This window comes from Ruditapes philippinarum, unplaced genomic scaffold, assembly GCF_026571515.1.
Source record: "Ruditapes philippinarum isolate M1 unplaced genomic scaffold, ASM2657151v2 ctg1435_1_1_1_1, whole genome shotgun sequence".
In the NCBI taxonomy this organism is placed as follows: domain Eukaryota; kingdom Metazoa; phylum Mollusca; class Bivalvia; order Venerida; family Veneridae; genus Ruditapes; species Ruditapes philippinarum.
This window is the reverse complement of record NW_026865317.1, coordinates 22502-46233: the sequence shown is the minus strand read 5'-3', so window position 1 is coordinate 46233 and position 23732 is coordinate 22502. Positions and strand designations below refer to the sequence as shown.

The following is a 23732-nucleotide window of genomic DNA, read 5'->3' as shown; positions in this document are numbered from 1 at the left end:
GAGCATCGGTAAAAAATATATGTGAATTATCGCTGCTCCAGATGTGCAGTATAACTCGACATGTGAAGGAGAAGAAAAGGTCAATCACAGGGTTAGATTTCAACATTCTAAACATTTTTATAAAATTCAAAGCTTTTTTTTAAGAAAATCGAAATGTGATTCTACCCTCCTGGCTTTCCTCTATATTTATCCATTTTTGTTCGGATTTTTATGCAGTCTTCATCGAGATATTATTTCAGGTACGCCCAAAAAATATGCAATGCGTATGAAAAAAATGTCGCTTCACAAAAGTTTCACAAAATCTAACCACCACACGATGCTTAACATTCAAACAAACCTTTATTGAAACATTTATTGAGATTGGTCTCAAAATAAAGGAATAACCGGTCAAAATTCCATCTGAGCTTCATATGTGCTGAAGAGATCTATTGGGTAGATGTTGTATATTTAGTAGTACATGTATTATTTCTCTATCATTTAATTTGGAGCATACAGACTTGCCTATTACTACATATGCATGTATATATTTTTATTTATGTATACAATCTCGTTGTTTTTAAAGTCTGACCAAAAAAACAGAACTTTTTTTATTGAAATGTTTGAGACAAACACTATTTCTGCCATTGTCTTTGAGAAATTAATATGAGCCGCGTCACGACAAAACCAACGTAATGCGTTTGCAGCCAGCATGGATCAAGACCAGCCTGCGCATCCGCGCAGTCTGATCAGGATCCATGCTGTTCGCTATCAGTTTCTCTACTTGTAATAGGGCTGGTAAGCCCTGATAAGACTGCGCGGATGCGCAGGCTGGTCTGGATCCATGCTGGTCGCAAACGCACTATGTTGGTTATGTCGTGTCGCGGCTCATATATCCAGTCATGAATCTGTCTTCGTTTCTCCTTTTATAAGATTTGTCAAAGTCGCCCGGAACATCATTTTAATACTTTAGTATTTCTGAAAGAAATATTTAAGGAGTAAAAAGATCTAGAGCCGATATACAATTTTCTCAAGTCCTTCCTTGTCTCAAGATAATTATCCCACTGCAAACCGAAATAATTGTTGTTGTAAACGTTTGTATAGCCAGCTGTCTATTTCCTCATTAAGATAAAGTTGAATACCACCAGATTTATTCAATACATTTTACCTAAAAATAGCCTATTTATTTCTTCTTTGCATAAGACTAAATTACATTTTTTTGAAAAATGTACAATTATAATATTGTATTTCATGTCCACTCAATTGAAACTGAACCTTCTCAATGAAGAAAGTCCATTGAGGTAAAACTGCCCAAAAACATGATATTTAAAAACATACAAAGGACAATAATATAAATGTATATAATATAAAAACATATTCGGAATTATATTATAATCGATAGTACTCCAGTTTTAGTGAAAGAACGTCGTCATATCTTGGTCATTGTTAATAAAAATGATTATTCCGGTAAAACGGCGTGAATATTTCAAGTCCCGCTAGTTTAAACAACAACAACAACATAAAAAAACAACAAAAACACAACAACAAAAGAAAAAAATAATAATAAATAACAACAACAAAAACTTAGTGGAGTCACATGTACATGTATATAAAAACAAGAAAGCTGCAGGCCACTATCACACAACGCAAATAATGATAAAAACAAAATAAAAAAATATATTTAAGATCCTGTATGTTGTAATTAAAGTTGTTACCACACTTAAGTGAAATTTTATATATGTAAATAATTATGCTTCTAAAACAATTTTCAAACATCGAAGAATATGTAAAATATGTACTGCAAATATTTGTCCACATTATATGTAATCATTAAAATACATGCATTCATTTCTAATTGAAAAATTTGACATAGACTTTATAGAAAAAAATCTAATTATCTGCCTTTCTTAGCATGAAATGTAAATTTGGTAATATATTTACTAATAATGCCTTTTGGAACTTACAATATTGACAAATCTTCATTGAGCATTATATTTATAATATTAAACCATAAAAAAATTAAATTGAGTTACAGGATATTTCAGCTATCTATAGGTATAAGAATACAGAATTAAAAGACTATACATATAATCATATACAAACATATATAAAGCAAAGATGTTACAATACTGGGACAGACAAACAAATAACCTAAGAATAATAAATAAATAAATAAATAAATAAATAATGCAATCAAATATATAAAAACGTGCTGTTTACACAGTCATGAACCATATGACACACACAAAGTACAAGTAAAAGACAATTGTGTTTAATAAAAGATTAGCAAGCGACACATAGAATACTTCAGTCTTGGACCTGTTCAGGTGTCGATCAATCTCCCAAATTGTTTGAAGTTTTCTACTTTTTCTGATATCACCACTAGGGAGACTGTTCCATATCCTGGCAGCTTCAAAACGGAAGACACTTAGAACTAGTATAATTATGTTTGTTATCACGTGATGTGTAAAGTGTGAGAACATGTGTTATTTCTCTCCTGGTACTTCAAAGTTTTTCTTCATTGGACATCGATATTAGGAATTTTTTGTTACCAAAAAGGTTTATTAACAATCATACCTTATGAATGCGGAACAAAGTTTGACAAATAGTAAAAAAAAGCTTTGTGAAGTATATAAATATATTTCAACTTTGTAAACCGCCCTTAATACTGTATATGTGGCAAGAGAATTTGAAGGTCTCTGTTAAACGCCTTGTAAAACTCGTGTAGCATTAACTTTGTTTTTGTTAACATCGGTTTACTGTCCGCATTTCTTTGATTATTGTATGTCCTTTCGCTGTTAATTTCGCTAATATACTTTCTTGTCGGCATGACTGCAAAAAAAAAAACACAACAGAACAACAATAACATTAAAAAAAAACAATGTATTACACTGTCTGTCTGTCTGTCTGTCTATCTGTCTGTCTTTCATGTACAAACGTGACTATGATATGTTCACATCAGTAGGCACGTGCATAAATAGTATAACAAGCACGTACCACATAGGATTCTATTTTCAATTGACAGCTTAGCTATGTGCAAGCCTGTTAATAGCTACAAGACTAACTAATGAATGAACCGATTCAAAAAATAAAAATTATAAAATAAAATAAAGAAAACGAAATTTCAAGTCTCTTAATTGTTAAAAATAATAAATCGTTATCATTAAGCGGTGAAAATTTATAAGAAAGAAACGCATTGACCGATAAAAAAGATACAAAGTACGAAACGGAAAATCGTTAAGTTGATATGATCTAAAAACTTACTCGTAGATCAATATTTATTTAAATTTACGTAGAATTCTTTCATCTTTCTAGTTATCATTTTCAAGGTAAATATTCTCGCTTTAAATAGCAATCTATTGCAGACAACAACTACTTCTAATCAGGGGGTCGAACGTATAGCGGTGCGATAATTTTTAAGCGAGGTGAAATGGTGCGATACGGAATAATGGTCCAATTACCACTTTAGAATAAAACTGAGTGAGAGTTAAAGTACTGAAGGCCCATCGACTAATGTAATAGTACCAAGCAACTAATAATTGGTATCTCTCAGTTAATGAGTATGATTTAGACTCAAATAATTGCAGACAACAACTAGAGTCTATAGCTCTAGTTTTCACTTAGAAAAGCATTAATTTAAATGATAAAAACATGATAAGTGATAATTTAAGTATTTCAGACATTGACTTTATAATTGTAACATAGAGGATTGTAGACACCAGCTAATTTTAATTCATGCATTTTAATAGCAGTGAGTAAGACTTAGAGTATTTGTTTATTAGTAACTGTGATTATAATAATACTAAAAGTATTGCAGACATTGACTATTTCTTATTCTCACATTCAGAAGTAGTAATGTGTAAGACATAAATATTGCAGGCACTTACTCTTTCTAAATTTCACTTAAATAGCATTAGTAACATATTGTAGACACTAACTCCCTGCATTCGATTTGAATACAATGGAATAAGAGCAAAAGTATTAAAGGCATTTTTACTTTTTTTTTTAATCGTCCACCTATTTTTAAATTGTCCACCTATCTAATACGAGGGTTCATTGTTAAACTAGTGCGTTATTCAAAGAAATACCCCCGAATTAAGAAACATATATAAACTTATAAAAATATGCATATCTTCTTTATTTTTCTCGTCGCTAGAAGCCTTAATTAATTATCATAATCTAAGGAAACTTATCACTAAAGTTAATTTTACATGTAAATCATTAATTAGTTTAATCAAATTGTTTATGTTTGAATAAATCTTTACTTAGCCCAAGAAATTGTAGTATTTTCTTAAACGTGCTCCTTTCATTTCGTCCTCTTGTGTCCTCTGATTTAACAACTAGAACGTTATGTCGAGGAAACACCTTCAGCCAGTCGTCTAGAAATATAGAGTACATTCCCACACTTAACCGAACCTAAAATTAGAGGGCACATTCTAGTCATAGTTTGTTAACTTTGTTAATACTGAAAATTACAGTGCTTTTCATATATCGCGTAACCAATTGTTTTGACCAGAAATTACTTATTTTGTCACTTTAGTCACGTTACAGTCGCTTGTTATCAAGGTTTATGTTGTTTCAAGTAACAGTTTGTTATGATCTTCACTCAGAGTGCTTATTATTTGACATGTTCTATGTTAAAATGATCCCACTTACATATATAAACTTGAATCTTGCCATCGCTATTTTATGAATGCTTTTGTAAGAGCAGGACCTTGGTGTTGCATAGAATGTGCTTAATTATACACGGTAATATTATAATTGAGCCGCGTCACGACAAAATCAACATAATGGGTTTGCGATCAGCATGGATCCAGACCAGCCTGGGCATCCGCGCGGTCTGATCAGGATCCATGCTGTTCGCTATCAGTTTCTCTATGCTTGTTTTAGGGTTTGTAAGCGGACAGAATGGACCCTGATCAGACTGCGCGGATGCGCAGGCTGGTCTAGATCCATGCCGGTCGCAAACCCATTATGTTGGTTTTGTCATGACGCGGCTCATATCTTTGTGAACAACCTTGTAAGTGTGTATATTCCAATCGTCATAAACATCGTATGCACATGCTCTAAGTTTGCGGTGTTGTCGACAAGAAGTAAAGTTTCTGATTCTGTATACTACGGTGGTATGGAAATCCTCAGGGCTGGGAACATAACCAATGAATGATGACATGTAGATATAGTCTGAATACAATCCATTAATATATAATAAAAACCAAACGTAAATGAGGTTTACGACCTAGTAATGAAAGAAAGCAGAACACTGCGCTTGCTGAAATGTTGATCAAAAATTTTCCATGCTGTTCGCTAATTTTTGCAAAGTTTTCTTCTACTTTTTATAGGTGTTGTGGAAAGCAAACAAGCAAATGTTTCCCCTAGAATCAGACATGGCCGCCGGAGTTCGCAGGGCTATCTGGTTGATCAGCATGGTGGTTCGCAAACGGGCAAACTATTTTATTTTGTGCATGGGCGCTGGCTGCACTATTATAAGACACTGCATGATTTTTATTGTTATTAAAACACAAAAATATTTTCTTTAGTTTGATAATTTATATTTCCGTTTTACTTTAATAAAATCACAAGATACTTATATTTTACATAACATTTTCCCATTTTCCCCGCAATTTTTGAGTCGTAGTATGTTATTAAATGCAAGAATATGTTTTAGACGATTAGGTTATCAATTAGGTGCCAATATCATTGAATACAGTTACATCCTGTACAATAATTACCTTTCAACGGGTTCCCTTACAAGGACGATTATTTTCATGTCCGGATTAACTTTGTGGACATAATCTGCATTTGTGAGCACAGGTTCAAGTTTTATATCGTTGCCTGGTAACTGTCTCCAAAATTTGTTATCAAAAATAGTGTCAACAGAAGCGTCTCCTGAAAATTAAATTCATCCATGAAAAGAAACAAATAAGATATTAATGTTATTACTTGAATGTTAGTTTAATTCGTAGTATGTGAATATTGTGCATACACTAAATGTATTTTCCTGCCAAATATAGAGTTAGATTTAGCACGTATATTTCGTGCGTATAATATACATGTATAGTAGACCTTCATATTTTCGAATATAGTGGTGTGATATATGTACCTTTGGTTCTATTCGCGGAGAAAGCCGAGTTGTGATTGCCACCGAATTCAAAATGTTTAAGAAATATAATTATCTGGATGAACTGTCGCACTTAAAACAAAAGACTATGTAAATGATAATAAAAAATACACCCAGAGTAAAATTGGAAACCAATATTTACTGCGGGTCTTAGCTACCCGATATCAGTTAGAAGTTTTTAAACTTATTTTTTCGTTTTGCGTAGTAAAATGATTATTCTTTAAAACGAAGTGGGCAAATAATTTGAAAATTTTGAAATTACAAAAAGTTATTTCTTAAAAATAATTATTTCCCCCATACAATGGTTACAATCCCCCGGCGCTTTAAGACTTGTACGTTAGTTTATTGAAAGTTTGGCGAACAGTGGATTTCAGCACCGCGTTTATCATGCTCGTTTAGTGGCGAAGGTTAATCGGTTGCGTGATCTCAGGTAGTCATGTTCCGATTCCACGCTGGTGTCCAATTCCTAAATAATTACTCATCAATCTTTCGGATGAGACTTTAAATCTAGGTCACGAGTGTTTAAACACTTAGCACGCTAAAAAAAAACAGGAGATGATTCTGGAATTGGGGTATCTTTCTGTATTTGTATCTTTCCATAAAAAAACAAAATGACTAATACTCGTCTGGAGGACTCGTCCATATGGAAAAGCGGTGGCGAGTTTTAATAAACTAAAATACACACACATTTTAGTTTATCACCACTTCACGTACTGAAGTGGGTGACCACTCACCCACCGGTTATCTATATATGAGGTCCCATAATGTATTTCTCAAAATGAAAAAAAAAAACAAAAACAAACAACAACAACAACAAAACTAAATTTTGTATGTCCTGATAAAGATCCATGTTCAACACTTGTGAATGCCTAAATGTTTTATTTCAATATGTATGTGTAAGTAAAACGGGCATTTGATCGGTCCCGTGCAACATTGTCTGTTATTCCAGACAGTGTGACTATAGGCGTGGTTACTCTTTTCGTAATAGTTTTTGAGAAAAAAGAGGACATTTACAAATATACAGTTACAAACATAACAGTCGAATCTTAATTATAGTGTTAACATAAACTTGCTTTTCTTTATTTTGTGAATTGCTTGATAAGAACAATAGCCTATAATTAAAGAGTAGTGATTTACAGTATGACTAAAGTATTTGCAATTGTACATGTATACATTGTCTTTTACAATGTTCCACATAAACATGAGCTAAAATCTTGTTTCCTTTAGAATACATTAAAAAACGGCATATGAAATAATCATGGTTGCAGTACGAAGTACATTTTAAATTAGAAATGTTATTAATATAATAATTTTGAGCTTTAAGAAGTATAACTACATAATTATAATATGCGGAAAACCCCTAGAAAGTGGTTTACCAGTTATGCACGGGTTTAAATCATTCATTTTCTCAGGAACACATTTCTTGATTTGTTCCGTTGAAGCACTTATGCTACGCTGGTAAAAATCCACAGCATTGTCAACTGTCATGTAATCTAAAATGTAGGACATATATATCATTCATCAATGGTTTGGGTAAGGCAATACTAATTTTGAAGTCATCAATATTTCAGTAACAAAACAACATGAAATATTTCAATCCACAATGAGCAAAATTTTTTTATAATGAACTATGCTAATAAACAATAAAACGGCATATGAATCAGGATCCATGTGTTGCAATACAAACATTTAAATTAGAAGAAATTAGAAATTTGAGCAAGCAGACTGATTACTATGCAAAAACTGAAGTGGTACCAGTTTGGTTTAATCCATATTTCGCAACCATTTTGTTTGTTTTGTCATGGCGCTGGCTTACATTTAAGTTTATTTAAATTATGACTTCATTATCTGGGTAAAAGTATAATTTTATCACAGAAATTAATTTGAAATCTGATGAAATTTTAGCTGAACCTAGTTAATGTGTTTCGATCAAAGGATAAAAAGCCTGTTCATCCCTATATCAGATCATTTGTTTTTGTGATACTATATATTCATTTTGAGACCACCTATAGTATGATAACATATCTACTTTGTGTGAAAACATGTTTTCTTTATATTAACAAAGAGACTACGTAGCAATCATCAATATTCTGACAACAAATTACGGCATAGTATATCTCTCACACATAAGATATCTCCCTCACCATACAGATTGTTACAAGATTATGCACCCATCTTGCCATTCTAATGCAACCTTATTATAAATACATGTATGATTAAGGAATTTTTAAAACAAAACAAAAAATCTGATTTTATTCTTGAAATTTACAGTACTGCTCTTTGTTACTTTACTCTCTTCATATGATGAAAATAAATTTTCAATACATCTGTGGATGTTTCAAAATTCCACTTGCACTTTTCATTACCGTCAATGAACAGGCTCAATCAAACCGAGCCTGCAACATTTTCAATTTAGTCGTTTTGTGCTTTCGTTAAGGATTCTTTATTTCTTTCTATTTTTAAAACTTAACTCACCATATTGCTTTTTGTTGAAAAAATTAATTTCTTTCGCGTGTAGCCACGACACTTGAGGATGCTGTTTCAATTTGGACCATAGATCAGTTGTTCCACATTTGGGGAAACCAACAATCATGAAAAATGGAACACATTGTAGCCTTTCTATCTCTCGGGATGCATTGTGCGCACCAAAAGTCACATTCTTTAAAAAGCATGGGTTCTTATACGAATTTAAATACCGGGGCTTTAACTGCAATGGAAAATTTTGTTAGGTATCAAATAGGTTCCGGAGCTAAACTCATTTTGTAGCGGAAAACTTAAAGCATTGAATCTAGTGTTTTAACTATGGTCTTTGGAGACTGAGTCCTACTTAATTAACGAATATGTCTCAATAATACAAAGCCAGAACACTGTCTGGACGTGTTTCTATAGTAACCGTCAAGCTTTCGAAAACTAATTGTTCGTTGGGATCAAAATAGTAAATTTGGCGGTATTTTGCATTGTACATTCAAAAATTCATCTGGATTGTGAGCATTCATGCATTTCGTATACATGTATTTCTAAAGTGTCAATATATATCGGTTTATAATACTCTTATTTAAAGTCTAGAAATTGAAATTCGATGACACAACATAGTATTTCAATAATATTTTATTACAGACATAATATAGGGAAATACTTACGTAAAGCTGGAAATCGTGCATTTTCTTAAAGTCCGGTTCATTAATTTGGCTACCAAAGTCTTGTCCAAAAGATTGAAATATTTTATGTACAGGTGCTTTATTATGTCTATGTAGTAAATGGTAGTCTTTAGAATCGAATTTGGAAACATTAGATCTTTTAAAACTCTGAAATAGTCTGCCACTTCGAGCAACTTTGCTTTCATTTCTTTGTGATTCAGCATGTGAATAATTCACCAGAAAAGGATTCCTATTTAGATAAAATTTTCCCGCGTTTTCCCGATTGTAAAATATATGAATTTCTTCAACATTTGGCACCAAATTTATCCACATAATGAAACTGAATAGAATTATTAAACAAAGGTATTTCGTAGTTAAAATCCATTTGGTCTTCCTCATCAAAATCATTCTAGAAGAAATCATAATTATTATTATTTGAAAAATTATTGTTTCAATAATATCTGTTCTTTATTACAGATAATTTAAAGTATATTGTAAAGTATGGTTATATATAAATACACCCAATAGGTATAATTTTGAATGGGTAAAGTTTTTTATTGATCAGGGTCTTTCTTTTTGAAGACTATCTATTGATTGAAATGCTCTCAATTATGACCACAAATGTATATTATAAACTATACTTTACATACATACATACATTACTGCCTACATTAGTTAGTGGTTTTTCTCTAGAAGAAATACTACATACCGGCAGGTACGTTTATATACGTACCTGATACCGGTAATAATAGAAGCAATATCCTTGCTTACAGGAATGTATGGAGTGATTTATTTTTTGGAGGCAAGACATTTATGGTATTAAAGAATTCAAAGGTGTCTCCATTTCAGTCATTTCAGACAGTTAAATGACTGATTAAACATGAGCCGCACCACGACAAAATCAACAAAGTGGGCTTGCGACCACTTGTACTTGTAATAGAGTTGGTAAGCAAACAGCATGGATCCTGATCAGACTGCACGGATGCGCAGGCTGGTCTGGATCCATGCTGGTCGCAAACCCATTATGTTGGTTTTGTCGTGACTCGGCTCATATCTCTGTTTAGATTCCACACATCATGCCGCATGCTAGCACCTTCTAGTCACAATGGTTACTGTTATAAGTAGTATCATGTTGATATAATTTTCAAATGTTGATTTAAATGATTTTAATATGGGCTTACACTTATATACAGTATACCAGTCTTGATTCAAACACAGAAATTTTAGACGTATTTTGGTAGGACATGTAACTTTGTTTGGAGAAAAGTTTTAAAGTTAAAACTAATTTAAGAACATTAAGTAATATAATTATCACCTTAATATATCTTGAATTATCTAATGTTTTTCATTTTCAACCCAGCAAGGAAAACTTTTTTATTACAATAGATAGCTGAAACTGTTCAAAATGCAATTTATTACCAGACTGTAGAACCAATTTTGAATCAAGCTTTATTTAACTAGAACTCCACGAGTCGGATGTGTCGCCTTGTGAACAATTTAGTTTAGGAGAAATGACCAGGACAAAAATGAAATATGAAAATTAACAAAGGGCAATAAATCAAAAAATAAGAAGTGCAGAGCAGCAGTTTCTGTGCACTGCACTTCTTATCAATAAGATCTATCATTCTATGAAGTCCATAAATTATCTTTTATAATTTATGAGAAATGGCCTGGACAAAAAAAAAGTATGAAAATGAATAAAGGGTAAAACTCAAAAATAAGAAATGCAGAGTACCGGTTCTTGTACACTGTACTTTTTCTTAATGAGATCTATCATCCTATGAATTATCTTTTATAATTTATGAGAAATGGCCTAGACAAAAAAAAAAGTATGAAAATGAATAAAGGGTAAAACTCAAAAATAAGAAATGCAGAGTACCGGTTCTTGTACACTGTACTTTTTCTTAATGAGATCTATCATCCTATGAAGTTTCATGTCCATAACTTTTATACTTTTGGAGAAATGGCCCGGACAAAAATAAAGTATCAAAATTAACAAAGGGAAATAACTCAAAAAATAAGAAATGCAGAGTACCGGTGCTTGTGCACTGCACTTCGAGTTATTGAAAAAAGCATGCATACCAAGTTTGAAGTCAATCGACTTATAGTGACTGAGTTAAACTCCGGACAAGCTTTAGGGGATGCCGACAACGACGCTGACACCGCCATCAAAAGTAACCCCTATATGTCGCCTTTTCAAGGTGACACAATAATTGACATAAATTTCAGCTTTAAAAAGTTTGTTTAATACATGTAACAACATCTTCTGTGTTGGTGTTTTGATGTATATACAATTATACATAAAGCAATAGACATGAGAAACAAAAATATTCATTTTAAAAAGTAACAACAAAATGAAATCGCTCACCTGTATATAGGCCCCAGGGCCAAGGCCAAGCTTAAACCAGGGGCTTTTATTTGAACAAACTAAGTAGACACCAACTAGAAGCTGTTTCATGCTTTATATCTAAGCTCTAGCTATTTTGGTTATTTACAAGAAGATTTACTAAGTTTTTACTATATAGAAATAAGGAAAATCAATGATCCCCTGGGGCGGGGCCAATTTTTGCCAAAGGGCTTTTATTTGCCCAATCTTGGTAGACACCCACTAGAAGATGTTTCATTCTTAATATCTAAGCTCTAGCTATTTGGGTTTTTAAGAAGATTTTTTAAGTTTTTACTATATACAAATAAGGAAATGACCCCCGGGGCAGGGCCAATTTTAACCCAAGGGCATTTATTTGAACAAACTTGGTAAACACTGACTAGTTGATGTTTCATGCAAAATATTTAAGCTCTAGGTCTTTCTGTTTTCTAAAAGAAGATATTTTAAGTTTTTTATTTTCGGTTGCCATGGCAACAAGAGTTCTGCTTGTAATTAAATTCTTTGAAAAAATTTGAAAAAAAGTTGAGTACCTAAGGAACATTCCTGTGAAGTTTGGATGAAATTGGCTTAGCAGTTTATGAGGAGATGTTGTTTAAAGTAAAAGTTTACGGACAGAAGTCGGACGAAAAGCGATCACAAAAGCACAACATGTCACTTTGTGACAGGTGAGCTAAAAAGTCATACAGTTTATCATGTCAATATTATCATGTAACTTTTCTTTTTTATTTTCTATCACCAGACACATATTTTTTATTATCAACAGACACATTAATTATTCAATATTAATGTTCCTATAACCACATGGCATGCACAATGTATTAACACATATGGCTTGTAGCAATTACATAACATGATCTGAGTTTGTAAGAAGTTTACAACAAAACAATTAAAGAGATTTTAGTTTCAAAGTACTACAACTCGATCAGTAGTCAACAATTGAGTGTCTGCCAATGTTATGTTAATTTATTTCTTATTTTTCTTACTTTTCCTCTTTTTCTGTGTATTTTTCTGAAATTTCTTTACATTTATTTTTTTATATTCCCTATTTGTCTCATTTTCATTTTCTGATGCTTTCCTCTTCCCATCATTTGTTTTAAAGTCTTCCTTTCTTACATCACTTTTATCAGGAATATTTTCACAATCCATGTTTTTGTCCTTGTCAGAATCTACAAGAGATGGCCTTATTCCAAAGTTAATTTGATTTTTACTTGGAATGTATATACTTTTTGTTTGTATTCTTACACCTTTTATTGTTTCAACACTTGGACCTTTACCCTCTGCCCTATCATCAAACGCTATAAAATCTTGTCCGGAGAAAGATTTACTTTCCTGTGTTTCAGGTTTGTATATGTAGTACTTGGCTGGGCTAACAGATAGGTTTTCCAAATTACTGCCAGATTTTTCATTCTCAGTATGTGCAAACATAGTATCTAGTTTAATTTCAGTTTTTAAATCTTTATCAGTTATTTTTCTACTATTATCTATGTTTCCTGTAGGTTGTGTCAATGGTTTGTTCACGGCTTTGTCTTCCTTCACCTGTAGTTTTGTCAGTGGTGGTGCATGTTTTCTAACTATTTCAATGAGCTCATGGAAATCATTGGGCTCTTCAGTTTTCTGTAAGTAAAAAAACAAAACAAAAATTAAATTCATCTTTGTTTCATATTTATGACTTTTTTCATTGCTAAACCTACAAAAGTACATTTAGTAAACCAACAAACAAGACGGTCATGATAGCCCTTGACTGCTCACCTGAGATTCATTGCTAGAAAAAGTCTCATTCTTCAATGATAAGGTCAAATAAGATATTTTGACCCATAATGTGTAAGTTCTAAAACATTTGTAGATGTCCTCTAGGAAATACTAAATGCCAACTATCAAAGCTCTTAGTATTGTTATTTCACACTAGGAAGATTTAAATATATTTTACCATGTAAGTCTATTTAAACTAAGTGACAAAACGATTGGACCTTTTTTATCCCAAGGGCATGATTTATGTACAGGATCACAAAGCAATGCCATATACCAAATAATCTAAGCTATAGTAATTATGGTTCCATACAAGACTTATGTCTTCCTATATTAGTGTACATCAAGCTAAGAAGCACTACAGGAGATGGATAATTTATCTTCACTCAAGGGGCATAATTTATATAACATACAATTGTATGGGACAACAAAGTTATGCTTTATGCAAAATATCTAAGTTCTGGGCATTGTAGTTTGGAGAATAATTTTTAAATACATTGTATGTTTTACTGAACAAGTCTACGAGAACTAAGTTGGGACCAATTTTGATCAAGTTAGTGGCATGACTTATTTCACCTTTGTAGAGGCCAGCTATGCAATACTACATGCTCTGGGCAATGCAGTTTCACATTAAAGAGATCTGAAAGGAACACCACTGAGGTCCAAAAACCTAAAATAAATGTGAATTTCTTTCATAATTCAATGTGAATTTCTTCAGGGTTGCCAGCACTTTGGTGAAATAAAATTCCCTGACTTTTCCCTGACTTTTCACTGACCAATTCATGTTTTTCACTGACCAAAATCGTCAAACACATAAATGGCCCCCTGACCTCCCCTATAGCCGTCCAATCCTCCCATTATATTTTTGCATGTAAACTTGTATTTATTTTCCAAAATATAAAACATTTACATCAAAGTAATGATTCAAACATTGTGTTCTACTATTCTTAACTATTTCTATTCAAACGCAGTGTGACTTTTGGTCAGTGAAACATATGACATGAAAATCAGAAGAATCATAATGTAAGCATCTGTATTAGAAATCACATAAGTCACTCTTTCCTTCCTAGTAGTAACACATAAAACACCAAGACTATAAGAGTAATACTTGTATGACAAAACTTAAAATTCAAACATCTCTAAACTATAACTAGAACAATAAACATTTAACACAGTTACTTGTATAAGGCATCATGATAAACTCCACTGATTGTGAAAACAAGAACATAGGGCTGCTTTTGGCATATCATGAAATAATCACTATAAAATTAAAGACTTTGAATGAGTGAAGTAAGTTAGTGTGAAAAAAGTTAGTGTGAAAAACATAGCATTGCATAATTTAACCAGTTTCCATCATGTTTGCAAGACAAATCCTCTTGTACAATTTCTTAGTGTCAAAGCAAAAAGCATGGAAGGGCTTTTAATTACTAACAAAATCTAGTCAGTATACATGTATACCAAACTACCATATTGGCATATAACCTGCTTTGCTTTTTACTTTGACACTAAGAAATTGTACAAGAGGATTTGTCTTGCAAACATGATGGAAACTGGTTAAATTATGCAACAGAAATTACATATTAGTCAGCTCTGGAGGCAAGGGCTGCAAAGCTTTTCAGTCAGTAGGCTGAATGATGTTCTAAGGTAAATAATTGGTATTATAATCACTTAGTTAAAATATAATGCTTCTTAATATCACAGTTTACTGTTATTTGAATTTAATGCTTAACTGTGAGAGTGATAAAGTCAAATATTAAATGCTTAAAGACTGCCATAGCCAAGAAAGACCTTCAATGCGTAAATTTTTCGACCTTTGAAATAACTTTTTCCCTGACTTTTCACTGACTTTTCAGGATTTTCATTTTTCACTGACTAAATTTCAAAATTCCCTGATAATTCCCTGACCTTGAAAAAATACCCAATTTCCCTGACTTTTCAAGTCCGCTGGCAACCCTGTTCTTTCATTATTCCGCTGAGGCACTTGAAACAGATAGATATGCAAAAGGTAATTCAGAAATATAATCGGAAATGCACTAAAAATCATATCTTTTGTTAATTTTAGCCGGATTTGATTGAAAAATACTTTTTTATCTTACCATTTTCCACAAACAGGAAAAATGGATAAAGAAATGCCAATTAATGAAGTGACATTTTGCACACAAGTTGATAATCTGTACCGACATCAAATGGAACATTAAACTCAAAAAGTATTATACATAAGCAGATAAAATATTACTTAGGCACTTTTGACTAGGTTATGATTCTAAGGAACATGCACTTAATATGTCTGGTTACTTCATAAAAGTGTCTGAATTCCTTTTTACCTGCCTTCTTTCAGTATTTTATGACACAAACAGGTTTTGTCAATACAATATTAATACAAGAGGAAATTTTTCTATTTACCAGAACACCAAGACTGGCAGCTGAAGTGAGGCCAGGCCAGGACTTTTGTATAGGAACCAGCAGATCTGACACACACATTGCTGGGCAACCATGCTCATTGAGCAGGTGGCAAAGAGCTTTCCTTAGCACAGCAGGTTGCATATCTTTCCATAGCAACACCATAGACAAGTTGTCTCTCTCCAGATTTCTCATAACTGTCTGTACACCCATTACAAACATACACCTGAAAATTACAATATTTTATGTTTTAACCTATAATGCACATGTGCAGTCTTTTTCCTTAATTTAATAGGAAGGTTTGATTTGTTTGGTTTTATGGTGCAACAACATAATTTAGGTAATATGGGGCCTAAACTTGAAAGATGACATTGGCTAACTTCAGGTGTTACAAATTTAAAGCAACACCAGGGGTCAAAACCACCTCATCTGCTGGAACTAAGAAATGCATAGACTCCAGTAATTCTAAACTCATTAAATTGCCTTTTAGGATTACTCAGGGATAAACAGTGGCTGCAATTCTGATGCCATCACCCTTAGAGGAAACCCTTCAGCCACAATGGGTTACTAGAAAAGTGTAAGGAACATACAAACTTACTTGAGTAAACTAATTTGTATTAAACAAGCATCTGTTCTTGTCTGTGGCAAGCCACAGCTTGCTATTTATCATACATCTCATTCTATAAGGTTCATTTAATTAAGTGCAACCCTCAAGTATTACATTATTAAAAAATATCCTCCACATTATCAGTTACAAAAAATGTAAACATGTGACATAGAAAAAGATTGAAAAATAATAAAAACAATAATCATGTATTTGTTAAATCATTGAATGATTTATTCAAGTATAATTTGGTTGAAGTTAGACCATGGCTAATGGATACTATAAGGAACTGTAAAATTGACAACATAGGACAGTTACCTGTATTTAAACTTTGAAAATATCTGGTTTCATATTTGCTATTAAATTTGGCATTATTCAGCAAATAAATACCTACAATAATTATATAATTAAAATCAAACACTTTTTTCTTCCATAAGGGTTCTGAGAGATACATAATTTATGTTAAAAAGAAAAAAAGAAAGAAAAAAAGTTGTCCCATCTGGGGTTTCAGCCGATGCCCCTCAATTTCAATGCAGTTGACAAGTGATTCTAGCCTATTTGAATACTCTTCAAAGTGGAGGTAATGCATTAGTAATGGTCTACCTTAAGTCTGACATACAAAGAAACACAAAGAAATCCACTGAAAAATTCAAGTTAATTAAATTATAAAAAATTTACAGCCATTATATTTAAGGTATAAAAAGTAAAGGGATAAAGTTCAGACAACATACTTGAAATCTTTCTTTTGTTTTTCTTCCTCTTTTGACAAGCAATCCTCTATATCCCCTTCACTTTTCTTCTTCCATTTTGGAGGTTTCTTTATTGTCCTTAAGCATGACTTGTACTTTGAAAACACACTGCAAGTGAAATAAAATAATCTTTTAACATTATCCATTATTCATCTTTTATTTTGACATTCTGAATAACAACGTCAAGTAATATCATCATGAACTTGGCCACTAAGAAAGGTTATAAAACTGTTGAATCAGATTTTTGTTTGTTTTACTTGAAGTGCATAAAGTAATACTGACACTGTATGGTGACATTCAATCCATGAACTATCTTAGGCACCTGTATAGGAACATCAATCTTTCATAAGATACCGGGAAATAGCTATTTTTACATGAAAGTATTAAAAGACTTTGTGAGGAGCAAGCACAACCATACAGGACTCTGTGTTGTAGCTCTCCCAATATTGGAAACAAGTTTCAACTATAAAACACTAAGTCCTAAGCATACAGGGGTCACAATGCATATGACATCTAATGGCAAACAATGTTTATGACTGGTAAAGGTCTGAATTTGTGCACAGATGAGCTAACAAAATATAACATACTTGGGTTTCTCCCACAATATCTGGCAGGTTTGGGTACATATTCAAATGCATGTTTCATGTATTACACAGGCCAGTCAATAAATTCAAAGAACTAAATACATAAACAGATTTACATATTTCTTCAATTTAAAAATGACAGTTTTTACCAGAAATTTATACATGTAGGTTAATAATTAAGACTTGCATTTGACCTAGGTCATACAAGGCTGTAATTAAACTAGAACTCAGCAAGTTGGATGTGTCGCCTTGTGAACAATATAGTTTATGAGAAATGGCCAGGACAAAAATGAAATATGAAAATTAACAAAGAGCAATAACTCAAAAAATAAGAAGTGCAGAGCAGCAGTTTCTGTGCACTGCACTTCTTATCAATAAGATCTATCATCCTATGAAGTTCCATGTCCATAGCTTTTATACTTTAGGAGAAACGGCCAAGACAAAAATAAAGTATGAAAATTAACAAAGGGCAATAACTAAAAAAATAAGAAATGCAGAGTACTGGTTCTTGTGCACTGCACTTCTTCTTAATGAGATCTATCATCCTATGAAGTTCCATGTCCATAGCTTTTATACTTTAGGAGAAATGGCCTGGACAAAAATAAAGTACATTGTATGAAAATTAACAAAGGGCAATAACTCAAAAAATAAGAAATGCAGAGTACTGGTTCTTGTGCACTGCACTTCTTCTTAATGAGATCTATCATCCTATGAAGTTTCAAGTTCATAGTACTTTAGGAGAAATGGTCAGGACAAAAATAAAGTATGAAAATTAACAAAGGGCAATAACTAAAAAAATAAGAAATGTAGAGTGCCGGTTCTTGTGCACTGCACTTCTTCCTAATTATGAAGTTTCAAGTCCGTAGCTTTTATACATTAGGAGAAATGAATAAAGTATGAAAATTAACAAAGGGCAATAACTCAAAAATTAAGAAGTGCAGAATACCGGCTCTTGTGCATGCATACCAAGTTTGAAGTCAATCCGACTTTATAATGACTGACTTATGATCCGGACAAGCTTAAGGGGACGCCGCCGCCGCCGACAAAAGTAACCCGTATATGTCGCCTTTTTCAAGGTGACACAAAAAAAGTGTCTAAAAATATTAAACACTCACTTTTCTAAAACATATAACACTGCCTCCTCTTTGTCACTATCAACAACAGGCCTGAAATATAAAAAAAATTGTATATCACATATAATATAATGCATATCTACATTGTATGTATGCTGGCATAGTTTTTAGAATAAATCAGGGTGACTTCATACTATTTCGAAGTATAAGAAAGAGGACAAATACCTTTTGACCTTTGAGCTGAAAGAATGACCTTGACCTTGAAGGTATGGACATGATCTTGTATGGTCTCCTTAGATCATGTGTACAGATTTAAAAAAAAAATAGAAATGTGTCCATAGGACACGGGTGCCCCCACACTCCACCAATTTGTCAATCTTATGTCTCTAGGTCAATTTTTTTTTTTTGGCTACATGTGCCCAAGTTGAAAACTAAAAATCTTTTATTAAGTAAAGGGCAAATACTACAAATACTGAATAAATCCACAAGAAAACCCCAAGGTGTATAAGTACACATGCAGACCAACATTCTTGTAAACTTTCAGGCCTACAGGTCAAATACTTTTTGAGTTATGTGCAACACAAGTTCAATATTGTTTTATACTAAGTCAAGGGCAATAACTCTACAAATACTAAATATATCCACACAAAAATACCCAGGTGCACAACTACACATGCTGATCAACAATCCTGTAAGGTTTCATGACTCTAGGTCAAATATCTTTTGAGTTACATGTGACACAAGTTGAAAATTGCAAATTTTCTTAAGTCAAGGGCAATAACTCTAAAAAATACTAAGAATATCCATATGAAAATACACATGTGCACAACTACACATGCTGAGCAACATTCTTGGAAGGTTTCATGACTCTAGGTCAAATACTTTTTTAGTTATGTGCAACACAAGTTGAAAATTGGAAATTTTTACTAAGTCAAGGGCAATAACTCTAAAAATACTAAAAATATCCAGACGAAAATACCCAGGTGCACAACTACACATTCTGATCAACATTCCTGTAAAGTTTCATGACTAGGTCAAATACTTTTTGAGTTACGTGCGACACAAAAGAGAATGGACGGACAGAAGGACGGAAGTTCCGACATTTTGGCTTTAGGGGCTATTTTCTTTGTTATTTTCTGTGTTTTCTTAAGGGCTACTAGCCCCTAAAACCTTTGATCACGGAATGAACCTATTGTTCTCTTTTGTTCTCTTTACTGTTATATAGCCCTTAAACCCAAAATGTTTGCTCGGACAGACGGACGGACAAGGGTAAATCTAAAGGCCCGCCACTAATGTGGGGGCACAAAAAGTACTGATAGATCAAAAACCACTGAACAAAGAAAAAAAAGTTAAAAAACTAAATTAAGCATTTTTGGGCGGCCTGGGTTTGGTTGTTGTCCGGTTTTGGTGGTCCCCAACCAGTAGATTTGATGTTCTGAATTTATCAAAGTAGCCTATATATCTAGATCTACATCTACTTGTAACTTACTGCTTAACAATCAATTCTGGACATGAAGTCAAACAAGGCATTCATACTGCTTCAAAATAGTGTATAATCGATTACAATAAGCAGGTGTGTTATCTGGGAATAGCTGTTAAAAACAAATAAGTTAAGTGCAAATTTATAGATACGAGGTAAAAGCAAGTTTAAAAAGGGTCTCTCTTATGGCGATCAATCGCTACAGTGATTGTGGGCAATCAACCGCTGGGCACTAGAACACTAAATCTGTGTATTTTCTTCCTCGGTCCGCCTATCATACAGCTTATTACGGTACGTTTAAAAAGTATTGTAGAACTCTATCAAATGGAAAAAATCTTTAAACAAGACAGAGATAATTTTAAGTTAAAATCAAAGCTGGCTTAGAACTGGTAAAAAGGATGCAGCTGCCCAGTAAAGAGGTCATCTTGCTCACCAGAGCTTATGTTTTTTGTTATATGTATCGACTATCCGACTTATAAATAAAATTAACTTGACTTGACTTGAATATATAGATCTTATTTATAAATTTCAGTATTGAAGAGGCCTCCATGTGCGACCACGGTAACCCGAAATTCTATCCAAAAAAAATAAATAAAGTTTTAGATAGAATTTCGGGTTCCTGTGCTTACACCAATAAACCGTACAAACCATTGTAATTCTGTTGGATCAGCAACTTTTGGTCGATGGCTCATTTTTAATTCAAGTCATCAACATGCTAAAAACCAAAACGAAAGCGGAAGCGGAAATGCAAACAGCAACAACAACAAAAACAATAAAATACCCCGGTCTCCGGTCTCTCCCGGTCTATTTTGATCGAAATTTACGATAGTATCACATTTATACTGGCCCGGTCAGTAACGGTCTTCTAAAAAATTATCGATCTTTCTAGATGAAAAATGTGTTTATATAAGCTTTTTTTCGTATACTTTATTGTATTTCGTTTCAAATTAATTCAATCTCATTAAAATCAGATCATCGTTTTTGCTCCGTTACTCTTCGCTACGAAGCGTAGGGTAGTGAAGCGACAGTTAGGATATGATTTTAATGAGATTGGTATAATGTTATATCATATGTATATGTTATATTTATGTCATTATTTATAATTGCTTTTTGTGCATAATTTTGATGTATATATGTTCTGTGTTGTTGTGTAATTGTCAATGAAATTGTAGTAAAGTTATAAATTATTGACGATATTTCATGCCCATTTTGCAAAAAAAATAAAAAAAATAATGCAACAGTCATTTTTTTTTTAAATTATAACATTTTAATTTATAATTATAATTGTTACTTTTTTTGTTCATCAATCTAATATTGTATCCGAATTATTCTGATTATTTTTATTATGCTATTGGATTACGTCAAGGGGAGGTAATTTCATCGATTTTATTATCTCCCTTTGTAGACGATTAAGAGTTATATTATATTATATTATATAAACTGGTCATGAATCAGGACTGTCATTCGACGATGTTATTTTGATTTAACTGTTATTTGCTGACAATATCCACATGGCCATCTTAGGCAAGTCACCATTGGAACTGCAAAACCATTTGGATCTTTTACATTCATAATGCTCTTCATGGGGATTAAAAGTAAATACCAGCAAAACAAAAATAATGTTTTTTTCGAAAACGAGGGGGTTATTACAAAATGAGAACTGGACCTATGATGGCCAAATTTTAGAAGTTGTGAATGATTTTAATTATTGAGGTACTGTTTTTAATTATACAGGCAATTTTTCGCTTAACCAGGAACACTTGGCAGGGAAAGCTTTAAAAGCTCTTAAAGTTTTGTTTTACAATTGTTAAAAGTTTGATCTTAAACCTAGGATAGTATGTCAATTATTTGATGCTTTCATTGGGTATATTTTAGGATATGGGTCTGAAATTTGTTGTTACACGAAATTTAATCTAAAGAATTGGGAAGAATCCACTTAATTTTTTTTTTCACAAAGCGAAAATTATCTATCTATCTCTGGATACTACCAACCCCTCTTACGAGAGTTAAATTTAGGCAGGAATTTAGTGCACAAATTAAGGTTTAAATTTCATTATTTCCTTTCAAAAGAAGAAATTAATTGACTTTTTGCTACTTTACACTTCGATCTCTTTACTATTTTAGGCACACCCGAGTCGCCCTAAAAACTAAAAGTTTGACGTGACTATTTATCAAATTCATTAAATCATAAAGCTTGTATCTTTTATTTTGTGTCTGTTTTATGACATGCAATATTATTTCATTATATATTGACATAGATCTGTTATTCAACCTGCATACTTGTTTTTTTTTTAAATAATGAATTTAGTGGTCATATGCCTTTCCATGAACAGAATATATTCTGATTTAATCAAGCAAACAAGTTTTCAACATGTCTACTCTAACAATAGACGAGCCAACATTTTTGGACAATTTCCTTTATTATGGCCTGTTTCTGGGTGCAATATTTCAGTTAGTGTGTATATTCGCTGTGGTATTCATACCTCAAAGTGAAAATGAGGAGGTAAATATTATTTGTTGTTGAAATGATTGTAAATTTTAAGAATTTGTAAAAGTTTGTGACAAGCCCCACCCAGTATGTACATAATCCGCTGTGGTGCATTAACGTACAGGGTGTATGTACAAAGTGTTTTGCGGGGAATAAGTGCAAGTTTTAAAGAAGAACAGGTTAAAAATAAAATCAACTCTGGCATATTAGGGCCCTATGTTTAGTCCACCTCCCTTGAAAGCCTCGAGGCTGACCGGTGGCTGACTGCTGTGGAAGCTTGTTCCAAAGGTGGATGGCCGAGGGTACAAAGGAGAACTTCATGGTGTCAGTTCTTCTAATTGGGCCGTAGCCATGGCCACCAAGTGTCAGGCAGTGGAACTGGAAGTACTATGCAGCTGGGATGGCTATAAGGTTGTGCGTGATTCTGTAGACCATCACTAGCTTGGCATTGGAGCGGTGATGCTGTAGTGTTGGCCATCCTCGGTCTGCCATCCTTGCATTGATGATGCTGGTAGTCTTGTAGTCACCTTTTACAAATCGGGCAGCTCACCTTTCAGCTGGTTGATGTTGGTGGCTGTGTGTGGGTCCCAGACTGTGCCTGTGTACTCCAGGATGGGTCTGACAATGGTCTTGGCCTTGATGTTTTGTGGGCAGCTTGTGATATTTCTTCTAAGGAATGATAGGGAGTTGTTGGCTTTCTTGATGGTAGATTCTGTGTGTATATTCCATGAGAGATTATTTGCGGTGTTGACACCAAGGTACTTTCCGCTTTTTACTGAACGAAGAGTTGATGATTGGTGGACCATGTAGGCATGAATGATGGGGTTCCTTTTCTTGGTGATGTGTATTACTTCAAATTTGCTGGGTTTGAAGGACATCATCCACTTGCGTTCCCATTTATGGAGTCGACCTAGGTCTTCTTGGAGAGCTAGTGCGTTAAGGCTTCTCAGTTGATTCTTCTGTAAATCAGGCTGTCGTCAGCAAATAGGCG

General features: G+C 33.0%; 3 protein-coding genes across 3 annotated transcripts; all 3 read right to left on the bottom strand.

Annotated features, from left to right (window-relative positions):
• Window positions 1–2176: 2176 nt before the first annotated feature.
• On the bottom strand, window positions 2177–5161 carry LOC132728613 (carbohydrate sulfotransferase 15-like). The gene is made up of 3 exons (XM_060714289.1): window positions 4994–5161; window positions 4242–4392; window positions 2177–2808 (listed from the first exon to the last, which is right to left on the bottom strand). The coding sequence occupies exons 1-3, from the start codon at window positions 5144–5146 to the stop codon at window positions 2639–2641; spliced, it is 474 nt and encodes a 157-aa protein (XP_060570272.1). The 5' UTR covers window positions 5147–5161; the 3' UTR covers window positions 2177–2638.
• A 540-nt stretch (window positions 5162–5701) lies between these two features.
• Window positions 5702–9712, bottom strand: LOC132728604 (uncharacterized). The gene is made up of 4 exons (XM_060714277.1): window positions 9235–9712; window positions 8570–8801; window positions 7471–7587; window positions 5702–5862 (listed from the first exon to the last, which is right to left on the bottom strand). The coding sequence occupies exons 1-4, from the start codon at window positions 9652–9654 to the stop codon at window positions 5702–5704; spliced, it is 930 nt and encodes a 309-aa protein (XP_060570260.1). The 5' UTR covers window positions 9655–9712.
• Window positions 9713–11454: 1742 nt separating this feature from the next.
• LOC132728601 (uncharacterized) lies at window positions 11455–21021 on the bottom strand. Its single transcript, XM_060714273.1, has 5 exons — window positions 20902–21021; window positions 18816–18866; window positions 17099–17224; window positions 15767–15989; window positions 11455–13231 (listed from the first exon to the last, which is right to left on the bottom strand). Exons 1-5 carry the CDS (start codon window positions 20943–20945, stop codon window positions 12581–12583), a joined length of 1095 nt encoding a protein of 364 aa, XP_060570256.1. The 5' UTR covers window positions 20946–21021; the 3' UTR covers window positions 11455–12580.
• Between the last annotated feature and the right edge of the window lie 2711 nt (window positions 21022–23732).

Bases quoted from the DNA above. Each gene is read 5' to 3' on its own strand.
- LOC132728613 (XM_060714289.1), bottom strand. From the start codon at position 5,146: ATGTCATCATTCATTGGTTATGTTCCCAGCCCTGAGGATTTCCATACC. The intron at 4,393-4,993 runs GTTGTTCACAAA...CTCTAATTTTAG, and splicing joins GGAATATACACACTTACAAG to GTTCGGTTAAGTGTGGGAAT. The intron at 2,809-4,241 runs GTAAAGATTTAT...TTTTTTTTGCAG, and splicing joins ACTACAATTTCTTGGGCTAA to TCATGCCGACAAGAAAGTAT.
- LOC132728601 (XM_060714273.1), bottom strand. From the start codon at position 20,945: ATGAGCCATCGACCAAAAGTTGCTGATCCAACAGAATTACAATG. The intron at 18,867-20,901 runs GTTTGTACGGTT...TTTATATTTCAG, and splicing joins GATCCAACAGAATTACAATG to GCCTGTTGTTGATAGTGACA. The intron at 15,990-17,098 runs GTATGTTGTCTG...TGTAATTTTCAG, and splicing joins AAACAAAAGAAAGATTTCAA to GTGTATGTTTGTAATGGGTG.
- LOC132728604 (XM_060714277.1), bottom strand. From the start codon at position 9,654: ATGATTTCTTCTAGAATGATTTTGATGAGGAAGACCAAATGGATTTTA. The intron at 8,802-9,234 runs GTAAGTATTTCC...TTTCCATTGCAG, and splicing joins TGCACGATTTCCAGCTTTAC to TTAAAGCCCCGGTATTTAAA. The intron at 5,863-7,470 runs GTAAACCACTTT...TTTAATTTTCAG, and splicing joins TTTAAACCCGTGCATAACTG to GAGACGCTTCTGTTGACACT.